This window comes from Lepisma saccharinum, chromosome 10 (assembly GCF_977018435.1).
Source record: "Lepisma saccharinum chromosome 10, izLepSacc3.1, whole genome shotgun sequence".
NCBI classification, from domain to species: domain Eukaryota; kingdom Metazoa; phylum Arthropoda; class Insecta; order Zygentoma; family Lepismatidae; genus Lepisma; species Lepisma saccharinum.
This window is the reverse complement of record NC_139238.1, coordinates 29,384,328-29,399,904: the sequence shown is the minus strand read 5'-3', so window position 1 is coordinate 29,399,904 and position 15,577 is coordinate 29,384,328. Positions and strand designations below refer to the sequence as shown.

The 15,577-nt window shown below is 36.5% G+C and overlaps 2 protein-coding genes across 6 annotated transcripts in view; one reads left to right on the top strand and one right to left on the bottom strand.

Moving 5' to 3' along the window:
• Window positions 1–5,339, top strand: part of Stt3A (catalytic subunit 3A of the oligosaccharyltransferase complex) — a 51,055-nt gene extending 45,716 nt beyond the window's left edge. Inside the window, exons 12-14 of one of the 2 annotated variants that reach the window (XM_083129685.1) lie at window positions 642–861; window positions 2,457–2,645; window positions 3,752–5,339. In XM_083129685.1, the coding sequence (XP_082985811.1) occupies window positions 642–861; window positions 2,457–2,645; window positions 3,752–3,897 (555 nt within the window). In that variant the 3' untranslated portion in view covers window positions 3,898–5,339. The remainder of the gene's footprint in view (window positions 1–641; window positions 862–2,456; window positions 2,646–3,751) is intronic. The other variant, XM_083129683.1, reaches the window with a different exon arrangement.
• A 1,196-nt stretch (window positions 5,340–6,535) lies between these two features.
• The window catches only part of LOC145993843 (adenosine deaminase-like), a 31,120-nt gene continuing 22,078 nt past the window's right edge, over window positions 6,536–15,577 (bottom strand). For all 4 annotated transcript variants that reach the window (XM_083129688.1, XM_083129686.1, XM_083129687.1 and 1 more), the window contains exons 7-9: window positions 11,305–11,474; window positions 9,078–9,204; window positions 6,536–7,569 (exon numbers count right to left, since the gene is read on the bottom strand). In XM_083129688.1, coding sequence (XP_082985814.1) covers window positions 7,477–7,569; window positions 9,078–9,204; window positions 11,305–11,474 — 390 coding nt within the window. In that variant the 3' untranslated portion in view covers window positions 6,536–7,476. The remainder of the gene's footprint in view (window positions 7,570–9,077; window positions 9,205–11,304; window positions 11,475–15,577) is intronic.

Below are 15,577 nucleotides of genomic sequence, written 5' to 3'. Positions count from 1 at the left end.
ACTGACAGCTGATTAAATATTCCAATATAATTCTGTGGATATTTTAAAGCAAAACTGGTAAATTCATGAATATAATTGCAATGAAATACTTACATAATATTAATCAATATTTAAAACAACATCTAAGTGTTACAGTTTACAAGCACATGGCTCGCTTCAAAGTAGTATCAGCTCAACTCTTTAGAGAAACTCTCTGGAGCAAAGCAGTGCATGCTGCTGCAGGTGCTTTTTCCCCTCCATGCAATTCCGTCCCCTCTTGCATGTTCATTAGTGGAGCCATCTCGCGTCACTACTTGCGCAGAGACTTGTATTCGTTTGCTTGCTCCAGAGATAGACAGGGCAGGGTACAGCTTTTATGTATAATGATGGTATTGAAATGAATTGTATTTTTATTTAGCGCCGCTTTTCTGCCACTTTGGGCTGATCACAACGATGAGGATGAATGAAGATTAAATGAAACTAATAAAGAGATACAAAGAGTGTGCATGCCCAGACAAAGATTGGAACCCAGGAACTCTGGTGGTGAGATTGAAAGTCTAACATTTGATGTTCTAGGCCACAAAGATGGCTTGAAATGAATTGCTTTTGCTTTCAATACTATTGTTCTTTGCATGATGAACTATTATCCTCCTCCTTTCCAGAATGCCCGTGTAATGTCATGGTGGGATTATGGGTATCAGATAACAGCGATGGCAAACAGAACAATCTTGGTGGATAACAATACTTGGAACAACACGCATATCTCTCGGGTAGGGCAGGCAATGGCTTCCAGTGAAGAAAAGGCATACGAGATAATGAGAGAGTTGGATGTGGATTATGTCCTGGTGATTTTTGGAGGATTAACGGGTTATTCCTCAGATGGTGAGTTACCAGATTTTTGTCTTCTTTTTAAAATCAATTAAATTTATTTCAACATCAGAAATTCTTAAGAAATCTTATATCAGTTTCAGTTTAATCAACTGACATGGAATATTTCATAACTTGTCTTTCCAGGGTCGGCACTGATCTGGAAACCTGGGAAAAATACAAAAAAATAACTTTGTACTTATCAGGATTTGGGAATGAAAAGAAAAATTCTTGTTGTATCAGCATCATGATGGAAAGCATTGTACACGGCATTTCATAAGTCTCTTCAAGGTTTCTGAGACTTTCTTACCCATGGGAATGAGAGCATGGCAGTGAAAAGAGTAAATATCAAAGTTTTCAACCTACCTTGCAAATGTTCAATATGTTCTCCCTTGGTGACTTGACAGTTGTCAATCCTGTAATCTAGCTCCTGCCAACAAATCAACGTCGATGGTAGCAACTGCATCCATTATTCTTTGTCGAAGCTCTGGTAAATAAATCTCTTGCTGCAGGAATCACATAAATACAATCGTTAACATAACCCCACCAAAAAAGTCACATGGAGTGAAGTTGGGTGAAATAGCAAATTGCAGGACACAAAAAGCATTCTGTTCACCTGGAAATGCCATGTTTGCATGCTACTGCCTCCTAGCTGAGAAATGGGCAACTAAGCCACAGCATCTGTCACGAAACAAATGTGTACATTTCCACCGCAGGCATGCTTTCGTCTCTTGTACGCAGGATTGCTACTGCAAGGTCAAACTTCAAAATCCTGGAGATGCTTATGAAAAATGGTGTATGTACAGTGGAACCCTGATTTTACATTCCTGGATTTTACACTTTTCCTGCATTATACATTCCATCCTTATGGTCCGAATAGAGCATAATGTAATAAAAATTTATTGGGTCTTTCATCTTGGTTCCCTGAAAAACATAAAATTGGGGTTCCACTGTGGTTGTCATTTTTAAAGTTTATTTTTGTTAATTTGCCAGCTGAATAAACTGTAAAATGCATGAAGCAGCAAAATGTAATGTAAAATAAGGTTCCACTGTATTTTATATTTCCATTTTCTGTTTATTTAAGATAGTGAGTCCCTGGTAATGGATTTGATCACCTTCTGGTGTGAATGCTACATTCCCAATGATATAAATGAGAAGTTTGTGAAATGTCTGATACATGGTATTTCCAGCACATGGTTTTATAATGCATTTGAAATTCAAGTCATGTTGGCAAATTTTGTCTGTGTTTTATGATATTTCTTACCAGTCTCAGTAACTTGGTGGTTAGGTAGGACTCTCTCGCCCCTTCCCACTTTGGGGTGACCTTTTGAGAAGGCACCCAAATATCTCCCTCTCTTCCATGTAGTACACCCTGGACTGCATTTTGCAGACTAAGGCCCACCCACTTAGATGGAAGCATTTTTGCTAGCATAAATGATTCCAAAAATCTTATAGTGTTATATATGTATATTTATATCTTACAGCATCTTCACCCATTCATTACCATAATCATGATTAGCCAAAAGAGGCGGAAATGTGACATTAAACAAAGTCAATCAAAGCATTCCCCATTTAAAGGTTTAAATGACTTTTTCCTTTATTTATTCCAGACATAAACAAGTTCCTGTGGATGGTGCGAATAGGAGGGAGCACAAGCCGTGGCCAACATATCAAGGAAGTAGACTACTACTCAGGATCAGGAGAATTCCGAATCGACAAGGAAGGATCCCCAACAATGCTTAATTGTCTTATGTACAAGATGTGCTACTATCGTTTCGGACAAGTGTACACGGAAGGAGGTACGTAGAGTAGGGTGGGGTAGTGACTGTCGATAATATTGCCAAACCAAAGTTTCTAGTAATCTGACAATGACTCACTCAATTGATTTTTTTTTTCTTTCTTTAATATAATTATTGGGAGGCATAATGTATAAATTTTACCTCCGCTAAAAGCTCTGTCTTTAAGAAAGGAAACAAACAATTTAAGATCTCTCTACGACAATTAGTTCTCAAGCTACAATTTTTTTGTACTTTGCGGAAAGTTTGAGCTTCTCCGTGATACACATGTAATAGAGCTGAATCCACTTTGGGAAACTTTCAGATTGATATCCAGCTTATACTCGAACACTACCTGTTACTTTATCCTCATGGTAATCCATGTAAATAACCTGCCAGTTTGTTAATACTATATGTATATAAATAATGTATACTGTTTTTTTATAAATACATTTCTCTCGATAACTAATATTTTTTTCTACGTTTTTTTTATTTATTAAGTATTTGGATTATTGTAAAATTACCCCACATCCCCTAAATGTGCCTTCATGGCATGATGCTATATGCAAAGGGAACTTCACCTTACCCTATTTATTCGACCCCTACTTTGGTGAAGTTGCAAATTAGCAATTAAAAAGAGAAATATTTGTTTAATGAAAAACCTCTACCAAAGTGCTAGTTAAGCCTGTGTGGGGCTCATGTTGTCTTCTCTATATACAGGGTGGCCACAAAGTCGCTTTCCCCAAATATTTGATTTCTTCATTTATTGGGGAAAGCAACTTTGTGCCCACCCTGTATTTGTGACCCTTCATCTATCTTATCTTACCACCAATCATCCTGATGTTTGCGATTAACCAAAAGAGGCAGAAAGTAAAATAAACTAAATAAATAAATCAGTCATTGTGATAGCAAACATTGTTGACCAATGGTAGTTTCTTGACCATCTTACTTTTTCTTGACAGGTAGATACCCTGCAAACTCTCGGAAAGCATCAACTGGCATCCTTGTTTGAATTGCAACAGATACTTTCCAGTATTGATACCTTGCTTGCATCAATGTAATGATGTACAATTGCTTTACATTTTGTACATTTTTTTATAAATATCTGAAAGGAACATCCTTTCTTGCAGGAAAGCCCCCAGGATATGATCGTGTCCGAGGTGCTGAAATAGGAAACAAAGACTTTGAGTTGGATGTCTTGGAAGAAGCTTACACGACAGAACATTGGCTCGTTCGAATCTACAAGGTGAAAGATTTACCCAACAGAGGAGTGTAGAAAGTTTCATCAGGTTTGTTAGGGACATCTTACATGGGAGAATGATTGGAAAATGGTTAAAACAAAGCAAATATAAGAGGTTCTGAAGTGAGGAAGTGATTGCCTGAGTTGTGCCTGTATTTTTTTTTTTAAATATCTATATGCGAAGTGAAACTTGATTCTGCCATGGATATATACTACATATTGTTGTGGAACGGGGTGTGCAGTGAATGATACTATGATGAGGGAATTTGGAGTTTGTGCTTAGGAACTTAAATTCTCCCAGAAAGACCATCTTCAATAATTATAACCACACGTAAAATAAATAGAACACAATAATGTATAGAAAGAACAACATGAATTTAAAGTAATTGTTACTTTTACAGAACAATTTTAGTGTCATAACTTTCATGTATGAAACCAATACTGCCAGGTTCACTTAATTTATTTTCTCTTCAACATCAAAGCAAGAAATAGCACTTACAACAGGTTTTTTGTTATGTATATAATAGTAGCATTAAAAAGTTTTGACGTGCTGGAATCATGTCAGCATTGGCAACGAAGCAAGACATTGAGATACACATTGCTTCAATTCTATTGATTGTCATGAAGCTAATGTGAAGTATATTAACATTTTTTTATTTTTACACAAAAACATAATCAGTTTTAAGCACCTTATTCATTGTTCCACATAAAGTTTCGAAGGATGATTTTGCCACTTTCTCGTGACTGAGGAAGGTGCCAGAAAGCTAGGGAAATTGTTTGTGCTTTAAAGCTTCATGTGCAACAATGTGAAAGTTAGGAGGTGACAGACATATCACACATAGCATATTGTTAATATTGCAAAGTATTTGTCTTAGTGTTTTCATTTCAACTAGTCATTTGTAATCATTCATTGCACATTCCTGTTTATTGTATGGTGTTTTCATATCTTTGTTCCTTTGTACAAACGAATCAGCGAAGCTAAAAGGTGGTGTGTTCAGGTGGATGGGCAAGAGTAAGTAAATGCTATTTTCATTGTTAAACTTATCATTTCCATGCAGATGTTAGTTTTTGTGTTCAGTGTTGTCAAAGAAACCTTTCATCGTAAGAAAAGGTGTAATTTGAAATTTTAAGGCTGATTTCATGGCGATTCCAGTGGATAAATTGCATTGTTGATTTTCAAAGGATTAATTATTTGTTTGGGGCATAAGGTTGTTGGTGTACTTGTAATCTCTGGAAAAAAAAAAAGCAGAAGTGTGCTTCTTTTGTATGTGTTTCTGTAAAAAAGACTAATGAATTTTTTTTTTATGGAAATCATTTCTCTTCATGCTTCCTTCTCCTACATTTTTTCAGGGGACCAAAGTGAAAAAAAAAAACTTGAAATGGAGAAAATGTGAAATCCAGGAAAATTTTTCTAACTAATGTCTTTATTGGGACCATAAAATTGGGGTTTTACAGTATAAAGTATTTTTATTCACTGCTGAGTTTTATACAAGCAGCACATCATTTATTGTGATGAACATCTTGTGCATCATTGGACCCAGTGAAGTTGAAATAATAATAATAAAAAAACCTGATTGACACGATTTATTGAATTAGTTCAAAGTACTACTTGTTCACTTATGACAGCAAAATATGTAATGCACAGTACTGTTCTTTCAAGTCCATTGTCTCTGAAGATGCAAATAAGTTGGTGGAATGTTGCAGCTTGTAAAAAACAAGAATGCATGGTTTAAAATATGAAGTAGCAAATAAAAATAAATTTTCCACCACAATGTGTCACATATGCCGAGACTTACTGAAAAACTAGTGAATGATGTTGCTCATAGAGGATTCGAACTTGTTTCATCTGTATCTCCTTCTTCAGTGCAACTACACTAAATGTTTCTACTGGTGGCTACCCTTACGAGCATTTCTATTACTAATCATTTTCAATAAGGTGTGTGTGTGCTGGAGCAAGTGGCATTCTTAGGTGCAAAGACTTTATTCTGGGAAAGTCGTCATGTGTAATCCTGATATTCCATTCTTGTGTACAATACTCCAATTTGCTTGTTTGGTGCATTGGGACACACAGGTTTGTTTGAGTTGGGTTTTAAATCTGTATTATGCACAGATAGGCTAATCGGAACTGGACCTACAGTTTAAAGTGGGATCTGAACCCAGGTGAACACAATTGAAAGGAAGCATCTGATGGCAATAAAGCCTGGTATAGACGCACGCTATGGAGACCCTTGGAAAAGAAGACTGCTGATGAAACAAAATAGTTCAAATTTTCATCACCAGGTAGAAATATGGCTTGCAATAACTAGAAATCAGACACGTAAAACATGATTATTAGTGTTGAATATGTGTGCCTTGAAATATTCTTTGGAAGCATAATTTTTGGTTGACTTTCATTGGCCCCCTTCCAGATGCCCATGGTTGTGAATTGAATATATTTCTAGCAAATAATTGTTTAGAAAATATGTTATTAACCATTTAATGTAATATTCAAGCACATTTAATTGCTGGTTTCAAGTTGCCAGTTTCCGGTCTGTGAATGGATTCGTGCATGTGCAGATCGTTTTGTCGCAAGCTGCTCAACGTGAGACCAAATTCCATGGACCTTTTTTGTTTTGTCGCAAACTGTCACAAAGTGCCAAATGTTTCATCTGGTGAGAGACATGAGGCTCATATGGACAGCTGCGCAACAAAAGAAGGGAAGCCCATGGAATTTGGTCTCGCATGGAGCAGCTTGCGAAAAACTATTTGCACATGAGCAAATCCATTCTCTTAAGGCACATACATCAAATTACAGACCGGAAATGGGGGCAACTTGAAGCCAGCAATTAAATGTAGCTTGAATATCACATTAAATGGTTAATATTGTATTTTCTAACCAATTATTTGCTAGAAATATATTCAATTCACAACATATATACTGATACATTAATTCTACATACACATTGATTCTGTATACTTATAATGAATCATTACCTGCTTCTAAAATTATAAAAGACAGACCTAGAGCAATTGGATTTTAGCTAACAAACAAAATGTTGCTTTGTGATTCGTTGTTTTGCATTGCATCATGTTGGATCCGGTGTGTGGCTGGCACAAGTGTTGTTACCAATGGTTGCATAAAGAATTTCTTGGGATGATGATCACTGATCACCAGATTTCTACCTGGTGGTGAAAATTTGAACTATATTTATTACTATAAATATATAATTAGTTAATATAGTTATTACTATAACTATACTACATTCACTTCCCCATGGTCTCCATACCCTCTATACCAAGTTTCACTGCAATGTGATGATTTGAACTTGTTTTAGAGAGTTCTGAGTAAGGGAACTTTAATTATGACCACCTGGTGTATATTACCAAGGCTATGATGAATGCAGGCACAATAAGCCATAATATTTTTACTCATAAAAAATGCCTCCCAAATTAAAGGATGTTTGTTTGAGGGTGCTAGTCTTTCACAGTTAACCTGACTGAGCTTAACTGTCAATAAATCAGTATTCATTATGCAAAATATATCAGTTTGTTGAGAAAATATATTTTACTAATGCATGTATTTCAACAAAGCAAAAATAAATGTCAAATGGCACACTGCAGTTTTTAACAGTAAGGTCAATAGGCAACCCCATAGGTCTCCTGTAACTGTTTTAGTAACTGGTTCTTCTCACCTACCGGCAGAAAGCATGATTTGGCTGCATTGAAATTCTGAAAGATAATAATAATTACACTCAAAACTGTTAGCATATAACAAAACTAAAAAATGTACCCAAATTGAATAATTATACACGTGACTCATAGGTTTGCAAAAACACTTCAAATTTCTCAAATTATTTGTAGTTTTTGCATATATATATATAAATTAAGCCAGAAATATGGACGACTTAGCTGCTACTAGTGTATAATTTGTTTCTGAAGTTAATCGGTAAAAATTTAGTCAACAATACATACAATTCCCTAAAATCCTGAAACACAATTTTGACTACTTTTACATTAACTAAAGTGAATTTTGCAATCAAATGACAGCTATTTATTTATCTCACATTAATCTGCTTTTTATTATTACAGTTTGGATTTTTATGACCAAAACATATTTACTAAAAATTTATAAAGTATGCATATTTACAGCATATTTTTGACCTTAAGAGAATATATAAACCAGTTGATATTTTTTAAAGTTAAAAATGCACATTCTTTAACAATAATAATTAGTTACTGGTGAAAACATTATGCCTTAAGCTAGTCTTTCTTTTCATCAGAGTTGCGCTGGATAATGATATGCATTTTTAACTGGCGCAAGCATTCATACTCTCACATAAAAATACCCTAAATATGCATTTATATGACCAATAAAAGTGGTGTCCTAGTATTTACAAAAAGCTGAAAATGTTCTTTAATTAGGCATAAAAAAACCTGCTAGGATAAAATTGAGTCTTACTATTAGAGTATACTTCCAACACAATATACATACTCTATGGGCCTTTATTATTATTCTAAAAAACTTTAAATTACTAACAATGTTCAGCCAAGAAAAAGAGCTGCCAAAATTTAGACCGCTGCAGAACGGACAGTCAAATAATTTATTGGTGGAAAATCTTTATAGCATTGGTACTGTTTATAGGTAGAAAAAAGGGCTGATTCAATGCATCAGTATTGGCTGATACTGACCCATACTTTTCAAAATGTCTTGCACCACCATCACAATCTAATTTAGGGATGCTCAAATCTGGACAAAATTTTATTCGGATATATGGATTATCCAGATATCCAAATGTATGCGTTATCCAGACAGATTTATAATTTATCCGTTTTATGGGTTATCCACATATTCTTTTATTCGTCATGTTCATATATCATTATTATGGATTTTCTACACATCCTTCTTCAAATCTGTACTATCTTGATATCTAAGTTATTCGGATATCCTAATTATCTGGATTTTGTGGCCAGGTATCCTGTAAATTATGTATTTCATAATCAAATGACAACTGTTTTAACATTCCAATTATCTCTTATGTAATTAATAAACAATTTTGAAAAAACTCGAGCAGATTGATGTGAAATAATTGATGGAATACTTTTATGTTAATACTTATAAATACTGAGACATTTTTAATTGCTACAATATTTAATCAACGGTATTGGTGGGATTTGGTTCGAAGTGATGTTAGCCATCCCTACTGCAATTGAACACAAAAACAAATGATTGTACTTACAATTCGTGTGAAATGAGCCTCTGTGAATCCCCAGCTGTGTGCTAATTCATAGTCGGCTTCCAGACCAACACCTGTCACTGTTGGATCGTCAGAGTTGATGGAAAAGTTAGCTTTGTCTTCTGCAAATCTGTAAATAAAGAAAAGAAGGTTGCACTGGAGCTTTTGCTAAGTTGTTTTAGAAAATTCCTCTGCTTTTTGCAAAACTACATCAGTTTAGAATTCCTTCGGGACCATCCAAGTGAATCTTCATGTGGCATTTTTTTGCTGTTCTAGATATCTGTGATGCAAAATAGGTTTACAGTGGCATGAAACTACACAGTTGCAAAACAAAAACAAACAAGTGGGTTGCTTTTTGACTGACTGATTTTGATATTGTGGGCACATCAGCACATAGGCTATTTTTACCCATTACACAATACGGCAATAAGCCCCTTAACTAAATTGAAATTGATAACAGGCACCTAACAAGAAAATAAAATGAGTCAATTAAAAATTTACTTACTCAATTTTTAAAACTAATTCATTACTTAACAAGAACTAAAACTCTTAATGATTTCGAGGATAAAATCTCCTCACTTATTAATAGCTGTAAAAGGGCACTCAGCACACAGGATCACATGACTCCACAGAGGATTATCATGGCCGTGGATCTAGGCACCAGAGCTTTGTTAGCCTGCAAGAAGCAGTTACCGGGGCATAGTATGGGGAAGTAGGTTGACTTTTCCGTGCCTTACCACGTCACCCCTTACACCCTGGTTGCATTTTTAAATTGATTGATTGATTTAGTTTATTTTACTTCGCATTTTGTGCCCCTTGGCTAATTTGCGAAGATGGGGATGAGTGATGAAATGATAAAATTGATGAATGGACATTCACAAACAATCAAGCCCGAGTGGGATTCGAACCCGGGACCCTTGGTTGCATTTTTAAAGAATGAACAAACACTAAGAAATGTCCCTTTTCTCGCAACAACATAAAAAAGCAAGTAAATTGTTAAAAAAATTGTTGGGTAGGAATGGCCGAACCTGCAAGTTGCATTGTTTTTCAAGCAGGTTTTTTAACTTTTACCTATGAATAGGTCTATTGTACAAGTTTTCTTAGGGAACGACATGCTTTTTACGTACTTCTAATAGCAAAAACATAATATTTTAAATGCATCCAAACCAACCCTTAACCACAATCCTCATATTACATTTTTGACGCAGTACTATGCCAAGTACCTAGTTTTTTTTATGAACCTGAAGAAGGAGATAGTCAATCTCTGAAACGTCGTTCTACAGTTGGAACAATATACTCACATACGTAAGTACAATTTTTAACTTTCCTTTTTTATATTTTGGAATTGTGAGTAACACGCGACTAACCTACAAAATGTTAAAAAATTGTTACAAATGCACTAAAATGCCACAACATCCCCTAATATCGTGCAAAATCGACAAAAAATGCCTCATTAAAGATTTGTTTGGTTCTTTTTGTTACGAAATACATGAACATCTGAGCAAGGTATTGGGCTTTCCAGAAAAAAATGCAAATGCATTAAAATCCCAGGCTTAATCATCAGCATTTTTTAAAATAAAATAATGTTCAAAGACAACTTTGCTGCCACAGAGTAAATATTAGAAAACTCCATTATATAAACGTCTAGTTAGTAGTGCCCAAAACTGCAATATACAGGGTGTTTCCATGACCTTAAATGAAACTGGCAAGGTGGATGGGTACTGATCCATTTACCAATATGAGATAAGGAACCCCGGTCTGAAAATGCATCATTAAAAAGTTATAAGCCTGAAAGAAGAACTGAAAGATGCAGCTTGTAGATATAATACGGACATTCAGAGTGCACTGCCTGGCAGTAACCGCTGACAATTGGGACACCCCTTCCATCCCCTTCTGGCAATGGCAAGAATCCTTGCTGCCTGTGATATCAGAATGACTCCAGGGATGTTAAGAGTGGATGCGACGAAGCTTCTTGCGATGCTGAGGGCCGACATTTTGAACAACTCCTGTAACGTTTTCATTGTAGAATGCTACAATACACTGTAATGTGCATATTAAATCTACAAGCCACATCTTTCAGTTGTCTTATTCCACTGTCACAGGCAGCCTCCATCCACCGTGGTAGTTTCATTCCAGGTCACAGAACACCCTGTATGTAATTTTTCATTTTGTTATTGATAAGGAAAATCTCATCATTAAAAATTATATTAAAGGTGGTTTGGGAACTTACTGAACAATTGGATGCTTGTAGGTTGTCAAAGGCACAGATCCTGTGAGGATACTCGACCAAGGACAACACTCAAAGTGAATGTCATTGCTAAGGCAGTGCTTGTATAGTTCATCCTTCAGAACAACTCTGTAGCCGTGCCCTATCCTTTCTGCATGGTAATTGTCCAGTGCCTACAGAATTGGAGAAAAACCGTAAGGTACAATGCAACAATGAAATTTAACACAAGTGGTAGCAAAAAACGCATGACAATTTCCATTAGTTCTTTGCTATTATTTTTGCAGTGGACAAAATTGAACATAAGCGAAAATATGAGGTGTGTTTGGAAAGTGAGTGCTGGTTGTAAGTGTTTTCACTGCATAGGCCTGATTTTGTATTGGATTTGATTTGGTGTTTTTAAAGTCCACTTTGTGCACAGTAAGGCTAATCGGGACTGGACCTACAGTTTAAAGTGGGATCCGAACCACTATGTGCCTCCACCAGGTATCGAACCCGGGACCCCTTGATTGCAAGGCAATGACACTACCACTGCACCATCGGGGAGGCCTGATTTTGTACATTTGCACTAATTTAATTTATTGGAAAGCCAGTGATGTCATTACTGGAACATCATATAGTTCTTAATGCGTAGTTTCTGTTATACAAAACAATGCCGAGTATAACAACAATAAGAGATATGGTTCCTCTATTCACTGAACACTTAAAAAAGATCTATCCAAATGTTAGTTTTCACACAGTGTCATTTAATACTGTTATATCACCAGCTGAATGATGTTTTGTCATATCTCCACTTTTCATCGGAAATAAGTTTATGACGTGTTACGTACATGTTAATGCACAATGACCTGGATGTCAAGTGGTGTGAATATCAACACTAATAAAATGCTTGTGTAAATCTTGTAGTGTATTCAAAATCCACATACGTCAAACTTCAACTGTATGCAATCAAATATTTATGATAGAGTTACCCTTTGTAGTCTGGGTGACCCTATTGCCTGTATTAGCTATATCTATGAGGGAGAGGCAAATCAAGTCCTTAAAAGTCCGACGAAAATTACAGGACAGACTGTAAACAGCTCAAATTTACATGAGGTATCAACTGTTACAAAACAACATCAAGGCTGCAACACTGATCAAGTGAGCTTCAAAACAGCATTTTCACCATTATAAAAATTGTGCCTCCTGCACACTCATGCTCCAGCGAAGAGCAATGGTTTCTTGCCTCTGGAAGTCATTCTGCAGCAAATGAAAATTCAATGTCTATCCATGCTTACAACGCCAGCAAGTTTACAAATAGAAGACGAAGTTTGACAATGGCCTCAGTCTGCACACAGATGGGTGGAAAGACCTTTGTGGTGGCTCATAAGTGACTGCACATATTCCAAATACCGTATTTACTCATGTGTAATGCACACTTTTTTCCAAAGTTTTTGCCCCGAAAAAGTGTGGTGTGTACATTGCTCAAAAAAAGTTTTGCATATTCATGGTTTGTGATCATTTTATTGTACTAGATACATGGAATCATATTTAAGAGTACAGGGGAAACATACCAACAGAAAGAAAAAAGTGCAGCCATACAGTTGAAACAAAATCATACCAGAATCACACCACAAGAACAAGATTGAAAATGTTGGATGCAAAACACAAAAGAAGGCAGTGCAATGCAGGCATGCTTGGGATCAACAGATGGGAGTTCAGTACCGTGTTTAGCCACCTCGAGCCCGAAGACATGCTTGAAGACAACGGGGCATGCTTCCTTCTCCTGAGGAAGACTGTCCCACTCTTGAATGGCAGCCTCCCGCAATTGCACCTTGTTCACAGGAGGATTTTCGCGGCTGACAATTGCTGGCTTCAGGTGTCCGCATGCATGTTCCACACAGTTCATGTCTGGTGAATATGCCGGCCACACCATGTGTCGAATGCCATGCATATCAAGGAACTCTTGAACCACTCTGGCTTAATGTGGTCGAGCGTTATCAGTCACCAGCGTGAAGCCATCCCCCAAAGTTGTAGAGAAACGTGCTACCACGGGTTCGAGAATAGCGTTTCTGTACAACAGACCGGTAAGGTGACCCTGGAGAGGAATTTGGGGCATACATCGACCAAACATGATTCCACCCCCAAAACATGATGGAGCCCCTGCTGTTGGTGATGTTCCTGGATGAAGGGCTCGTTCAATCTCTCATCTGATCGTCTCCAAACCCTTATCCTTTTGCTTAACGGGAGCAAACTGATGGTGACCTCATCTGTAAAGAGCGTGTGCTCCCACTGTTCCTGACTCCATTCACTGTGCATTGTTGCCACCTTACACGGTCTCTCTTATGGTGTGGATTAAGAGGAAACTTGGGTATGAGTCTTCTTGACGTCAGTTTTTTCTCATGAAGTCGATTCCGCACTGTCTGATTGGAAACATTCGTGCCTGAGGCTATCCACAGATCTTGGCACAAACTGGTAGCAGTTGCTGTGGGTCTACGACGTGCCGAAATCACCACGTACCGATCTTCCCTGCATGTTGTTTTGCGTGGCCACCCTGTCCTTGGTCGATTAGCAACTGAGTGTGTCTCCCTGAACTTCTTCCACACTCGAGAGACATCACCTTTGCTCACTCCAACACGGGCATCGACGTCTACTTAGCCATATCCCTCTTGCAGCAGCGTTACAATTTGAATCCGGTCCGTAGCAGAAACGGTTGCTAAAGGCATGTTGCCCTTCGTTTTCCACCCGCTCTCTGCGTAGTTTCCAACTCACAAGTGCGGATAAGACATGGACAATGCCTCCCATCGGGCTGCTTTCAAATCTGCTCAGGGATCATGTGGCAAATACTGCCCTCTATCTACTGAATATCAAACTCACTTGGGGCATTATGTCGGTTTCTGTCTCTGGCATTGCTCACATAATGAACATTGTATACCTTTTAGGAATATCGCGACTCAAACCGCATGCAATCATAATATGCAAAACTTTTTTTGAGCACTGTATTATGCACGGAATAATTTTTTAATGTTTACGGAACCTTATCGTGTTATATATAGTTGTAAAGCTTGAATTCTGCAGTTCATGAATATAGCAACAGTATTCCATTCAAGATGGGGACACTTATTTGCAATGCGGTTGAAATAAGCTCATTACAAAAGAAAGGAACGTTCTGATTTTTATGGTACTTTGTATGAAAAAAAGATAAGGAAAAATAAAATAATTAAAATGTATTACTGGCAAAATAATATGACATATATATATGGAGTGTGTAAATGCCTTAATGGAAGAAATCTTGTGCTGATAACTGCTAGTTTGAGAGTCCTGAATGTGCCTCCTATAAATGTTTCATTAGTCATAGAAAAAGTATTTTGAAGTTTTGAAGAGGAAATCAGCAAAACCACTTATAAATGTTTCAAGGCCATGTGCTTCAATTTTTCATTTTGTAATGTAATGTTCTCCTCTTGGTCCACATAGCAACAGCTTTACTACCCACAACTAAGAAAGCCATTTCTTGAACCTGGATTATACTGTGCATTATATACGATATATAATTGTTTCTCACTTTTCCATATCTAAAACCAGCGTGCGCATTATACACGCGTAAATACGGAATTATTCTTCTCAAGATATACAGGCACTAAATTAGACTTGAAAATACATATGTGGATCAGCAATGCAGCAAACTTGTGCAGCTTTACATGAAATATACTAAAGTCGTTTTCACGTTCAGAAGACACAATGGGCTCTTATGGGCAATGCTTTTCTTATGGGAAATACGAGCACGCTGTTGTGAAATTTCTGGATTTACAAATTTAGCTTAAGTAAAATCGGTACCTGCAGTTTTGCAGGAAATTTTGTAGAGAATACGATGGTGAACACAAAAAACTGGTAACTTGCTTACATAATTTTAGATAAATTAAAAACGCAAATTTTCTGTGAAAACACAATTTTTACATTGTTTTCATTCCTAACGTTGAAACATGCCGTAAAATTGAAGCATTCATTATTAAAAAAATTGACACTGTTTTTTAATTGTCATAGGTGACGGTGGTACTCAGAATTTATCAATACTTTAAAGCATATTTGCATTAAAAAATATTCAAATAAAGTATGTGGAGATTTTTTATATTCGTGCAGTAGAAAATGTCGTTGCTGGCCATTTTTTGTTGTGTAATTCCAAGTAAAAGCTTCCAGCGACAAAGTTGTGGAGAAAATAATGAAATTATTTTTTATAACCACTCAAAGGTTCCCAGAAATATTACTTCCATGCATTTGGAGTTTCTTTTTAACCCGAACCGCA